At 46.4% G+C, this 5,940-nt stretch overlaps 1 protein-coding gene across 1 annotated transcript; it reads right to left on the bottom strand.

Moving 5' to 3' along the window:
* Nucleotides 1-4,202: 4,202 nt before the first annotated feature.
* Nucleotides 4,203-5,690, bottom strand: KCNA1 (potassium voltage-gated channel subfamily A member 1). Its single transcript, XM_063114033.1, has one exon. It carries the CDS (start codon nt 5,688-5,690, stop codon nt 4,203-4,205), a length of 1,488 nt encoding a protein of 495 aa, XP_062970103.1.
* Nucleotides 5,691-5,940: the final 250 nt, after the last annotated feature.

The raw sequence follows: 5,940 nt of genomic DNA on the forward strand, positions 1-5,940 counted from the left end.
ACTCCCAGGAATAAGTCATTCCTGGAAGAAAATGGGGAATTGCCTTCTGCTAATGTTCTTTCTCCTTTCTGTTCAATCCAATCTACCAAACAAGGAACTAAAATTTAAAATTGTTAAAAAGCATGTGTTTTGAGGTCTCCTATAATAAATGGGAGGGTTAGAAAACTATTTTCACTGACTCTTTTAGATGTTAACTAATTTGAAAAATTTGTTAACTATACATAAATGGAGAAGGCCCCTTTATGGACTAAACCAAAACCAAATTTCCACTTAATGAAATTTATTCCTCATTTACCATTTACATGTGTGTGTGCTTTTTAAGAAAAAGTTCTCAAGTGAATCAAGATTTTGACATCATCTGTGCTTTAGTTCCACCGTAGTGGAATCTAAACCTATCATACAATTTCATTTTAGAGAAATGACTGTCCACCGGCCACAATCCAGGAGAACTTGCTATTGGGTTATCTGATTTTGCTAGGCTAACCCACCAACACACTCCCAAAGAACTGATTTATCTAGTCAGAACTCAAGTCTCAAGAGGGAGTAAGGGGCAGCTGGGCACAGATGGGAAAGGGAGGATACAGAAAGAAAAACCTTTCCTGTCTTCTATAAATCCGAGGACAGAGGAAGTTAATGTCTTTGGTCTCTGATTCAGATCACTTGAGGTGAGTTAACCACTTCAGAGATTCTGGGATGGCTAACAGCCCTGGTGTGATCCAACCCTCCCACGGCCACCCTATTGAACTAGGGCTCCGATACACAGGAAGGGCTGAGCTATGGCTATCAGCACATCAGAAGTCTTCTCCTTCAGGAGAAAACAAGAATTCAGGACATGAGCTGTTTAAAGCTCAATACCTAGGAGGGAATGAAAAGATAAAAAGCCTGACAAAACAAGTGTAAATAAGTAAGCCAAAAGATTGCCATTCCTTAATAGGCAGTTTTGTTAAGTGCACCTTCAGGTCTACAAAGACATTTCAGCATATTACAGTGCAAGGGGTAGGAGCTTTGTCAAACGTCGCATGCCTATGCTACACAGATAATTGCTGTGCTCCATTACTGAATTCATAGCAATGAGCTACAGGTGGATAGTGGCATTCATTTTCCCCATACCATCCCAAGTTCATGACAACAACTCATCTCCAATCCCAGACTGACAGGCTCACCACATGCAGCAGTTTTTTCTGTATCACATGCAGAAGAATCAACTAGTCCAGGATATAATTACGAGAAGTATAACCCGAGGAGCCAAAGTCAGTCTTAGTCTTGGTCCCACTTTCTCATCCTCTCACCCATCCATCCCACAGTACTGACTGGATTATTGCTGTTGACAGAGTGCAGTGTTTCAAGTTCTGTCTGTCCTAGACCTCAAAGTCAAAATAAAAGATCAAGGTTTCCCCAGGGATTTGGGAGAGGTTGGCATTTTCTTTCCTGACTGGGGACTTTTAAGCAAGTAGAAGAAGAATAGCCAGGATGAGTCAAGGTTTAAAGGAGAAGGAAGCATCACAGGGGAGGGTTTAATGCCCTGTAGTCAGACGGTTGAGCAGTTCTTGGCCCTCATCTTCCGTGATGTGTGCTGTGTTTGTCTTACAGATTCACAAACGTTGCACAGGAAAATAACATATTCACCTTCTTTCTTTTGATCAAGTCAGCCAGCCTGGGTGTAACTCTGGTTTCTTGGTTGAGCGCCTCACTCCTAGTTCTAGGATAGGATGGGGAAAGGGATGAAAGTCACACAGAAGATTTCCAGAAGAAGCCAGGCAGGAATGGCAGGTGGTCAGCAGCAGGCAGCCACGTGCTAAGTGCAGAATGAAGATTCCCCAGCTTGGTGTCCTTAAAAAGGCTGCTGTGAGTGCCTCCACGTTGGGGGATGGCTGCTGGGCTCCAGAGGCCTCTGTTACATGGCTCTCTCTCAGCTGGACACAGGGTCCCCCATTCTCTGGGCTCAGGAACTGGGAACGCTGAAGTTAGATACTCAGCCTGTGAAGTGACTGTCAGGTGGGAAGATCACAGGAGAATGTGATCACCTGAAGAGGGTGGGCCAAGAAGGAAGGCCTAAGAAAGGTGACTATGAACTGAGTGTTCCCACATCCACAACGATGCCTGAAAAGGTCAATGAGCAGAGATTTGCAAAGTCCTGTTGCTAACAAAGAAAGAATAAGGAAATGTGCCAGGAACACGACACTGGACCTGAGGAAGACTTGAATGTCCAGAGTGGCCCTCCATAGGAAACAAATTCCCAAAAAGTTTATCTTGGCTTCTGGTGGAGAAGAGAAAGAAACTAGTTCATGGTTTGTGTCCAGTTCAAAGATGGGTCTTTGTCCACATCCAGCATCAGGCTGGCAAGGTACCAGGTCCCGTGGATGGCCAGAGAGACACCAACCTCCTGGGTCTCTCCTCTCCAGGGTTTAGGGTGGTGTGGTCTTCGCACAATGGTGAAGTGAGAGAGCAAGGATGGAAAAAGAAAAGCAAAATATCTGTGCCCCAACCCTTCTTCCCTCTTGTTACTTTACTTCTTACCTATGTTATGGAGGCACTTTCTGCAGTTCACTGTGGGTACAAGATAAAGGCACTAAGCAACTATTAAATCAATTGGTTGAGTTTCTTCAGGGAGCCTCAAGGGGAGGGCCGAAGTCTCTACAGACTTCAAGTCATGACTGCAAAAAGAAATCAGCTCTGCTTTGGATGCATACAATAGATAAACATTTTCATTTACACCTAAGAATGCACCAAAAAACATGCAGTATTGCACCTTTTGTTTGTTTGTTTGTTTGTTTGTTTATCTTCAGCTAGAAAGAATATGTGTTCTTAGGAGTTTCTATATATACCTTGATGACTTATTTAGTTTTCCACATAGCTTCCCTTTAAGGGTTGGGCATATTGGTCCTCTCTCCTTACACCTGCACAGAAACTTGACATTTCCCTGAGCAAAGGCAGGAAAATTGACTGAGCGCCCCCCCCCAACACCCACCCCCCATTATTTCTTTTGGGCCTTTCATCCCACAGACTTGTAGTTTTTATTATTTTTTAAATTTTTATTACTGAAATCATGCACTAATTAATTCAAGGTACATCTTAGTCAAATAGGCCATAATACTGAATAAGAGAACATGCTTTGAGCTCCAAAAAGTTATTGTTCCCATCTGAGTAACATATGCACTTAAATACAGTACTTTACTTACTAATAAAATAGTTAATAAATGAAGGAGTGCACTTTTGGTGAATGCAAATGAAAAAGGATCGATTTTTAGGAGAGTCAATTTCAACGTAAGCTTATCCCCTATTGTCTGGGTTAACGTTCTCAGCATGCGATTACAAAATAAGTGTTGTCAGATTCAAACATGCTTACATTTAACTTCATTTGTGCTCTCTTGCAATAAGGAGGCTAAGATTTCACATCCAGTTCTGAAGGCCAGGGATCAGGGTGCAGGACTGGTGAGAAAAGACTTGTACTGGGCTCATCTACAGTTGAGAAAACTTAGCAGCACTGCAGATGAATCGATTAATTTAATTCAGTTATCTTTTTCTTAGAATATAGTTTAGGTTAGAACGAGAATGGAACAGAGGGAAAATCCCTACAGATCAGAACCAGTATCAGATTTATAGGATGCTTTGTAAACCGATCGTAAGTAATTTTTTTTTTTTTTACATTGTAATATGCAGTTCAGTTGATTAAAATAAAAACGTTTGCTCATTGCCCATTTTGTCTGGTATATCATGTTACATATAACACATCTGATGCACTGTCATAAATGTGCTGTACAGTTTGCAGAGTTTTATGTTGGAGTCCCATGCAAAGTTTAATTTGAGATTTCTAAGTGATCATTTGGTTTTCAATTAAAAATAAAAAAAAAAAGTTAAAGAAGCCAAAGGATTAAAACTGTTTCAGGGTGGGGAAGCATGAGAATTTTATTTTACCTAGACTAGTTCGTGGACTGAATTTTTTAAAGCCAGTTTTAGAAAATACTCTTTCTTTTCCCATTTTTTAACAAAATGAAAATAGTTTCTTTTTTCATGGTACTTGAGAGCTTCTGGCTCTCTACTCCCCAAATCCACAATGCAACAATGCATTGACAGTTAAGTAGAGCATTCAAGGCTATTCAGTAAAGTATCTACAAAGTATGACATGAGTCACTAGGGTCTCCGTTTGTGTTTTTAGTCTTTTGAGCTGCTAAGTGAGGCTTTTCTGTTAATTTTTTTTTTTTTTAAACATCGGTCAGTAGCTTGCTCTTATTAACGCAGTTTTGGTTAGCTGTGGTGCAGTTGCCAGTTCTGATATTGGTCTGCCTATAATGGGCTATGCTATTATTCATGTCCTCTTCGATCTCCATGTACTCAGACTTGCTCATAGCAGAGGAACTGCGGCGACTGAGGTCACTGTCAGAGGCTAAATTAGGGGAACTAACGTGGAGCAGCTGAGCCTGCTCTTCCCCCTCAGTTTCTCGGTGGTAGAAATAGTTGAAATTGGACACAATGACAGGTACGGGCAGGGCAATTGTCAGCACACCAGCGATGGCACACAAGGAGCCCACGATCTTGCCTCCAATTGTCACAGGGTACATGTCACCGTATCCTACGGTGGTCATGGACACCACCGCCCACCAGAAAGCATCGGGGATACTGGAGAAGTGCGACTCAGCTTCCTCAGCCTCGGCAAAGTACACTGCGCTAGAAAACAGTATGACCCCGATGAAGAGGAAGAAGATGAGCAGCCCTAGCTCTCTCATACTGGCCTTGAGGGTCTGGCCCAGGATCTGCAGGCCCTTGGAGTGGCGGGACAGTTTGAAGATTCTAAACACCCTCACCAACCGGATGACCCTGAGGATGGCCAGCGAAGTGGCCTGCTCGCCCTTCTGGTTTCCCTCCTGCTCAGCCACCTCGGTCCCCAGGGTGATGAAATAGGGGATGATGGCCACGATGTCGATGAAGTTCATGATGTTCTTGAAGAAGTCCGTCTTGCTGGGACAGGCGAAGAAGCGCACCACCAGCTCGAAGGAGAACCAGATGATGCACAGGGTTTCCACGATGAAGAAGGGGTCGGTGAAGATGTTGGCGCTGGAGGGGACCGTGCTGTTGTCCACGCGGCGGACGGCGCCCGTGAAGTCCTTATCATCCTTCAGCTCGGGGAGAGTCTCCAGGCAAAAGATGACGATGGAGATGAGGATGACCATGACGGAGACGATGGCGATGACCCGGGCGGGCCCCGAGCTCTCGGGGTACTCGAAGAGCAGCCACACCTGGCGCTGGTAGTCCTTGTCCGGCAGGGGGCGCTCCTCCTCCTTGATGAAGCCCTCGTCCTCGCGGAACTTCTCCATGGCCTCCTCGCCCAATTCGTAAAACTTGATCTCCTCGGAGAACATGTCCAGGGGCACGTTGACCGGCCTGCGCAGGCGGCCTCCCGACTGGTAGTAGTAGAGGATGGCGTCGAAGCTGGGCCGGTTGCGGTCGAAGAAGTACTCGTTCCGCAGGGGGTCGAAGTAGCGCATGCGCTTCTTGGGGTTGCCCAGCAGCGTGTCGGGGAACTGCGCCAGGGTCTTGAGCTGCGTCTCGAAGCGCAGCCCGGAGATGTTGATCACCACGCGCTCGCAGCACTCGTGCTGGTCGTGCTCGGCCGGCCGGGGGTAGCTGCCATCCTGCGGGTGGCCGGGGGCGGCCGAGGCCTCGTCCACGTTCTCCCCAGACATCACCGTCATGCTGGAAGCCGGGTGCAGGGGCGGGAGGCCAGCAGAGAGCCCGGGGTGGGAAGCAAGGAGGGGCAGGGGTGGGGGGGGGACCCGAGCGCCACCCCCACCGGAGTGCGCGTGTCCCCCACGCCCAGGGGCTGGGGCTTTCAAAGCGAGCAGGTGCAGCGCTCTGCAATTTCGCTTCTCGCTACTTCCCCTGCAGCCCGCCTTTCACTCAGTTTGGAATCCCCCTTGCCCGCGGGCCCCCGGGTGCAGCTTG

This window comes from Cynocephalus volans, chromosome 1 (genome assembly GCF_027409185.1).
Source record: "Cynocephalus volans isolate mCynVol1 chromosome 1, mCynVol1.pri, whole genome shotgun sequence".
Classification (NCBI taxonomy): Eukaryota; Metazoa; Chordata; class Mammalia; order Dermoptera; family Cynocephalidae; genus Cynocephalus; species Cynocephalus volans.

Coding starts and splice junctions, on each gene's coding strand:
- KCNA1 (XM_063114033.1), bottom strand. CDS start 5,690: ATGACGGTGATGTCTGGGGAGAACGTGGACGAGGCCTCGGCCGCCCCC.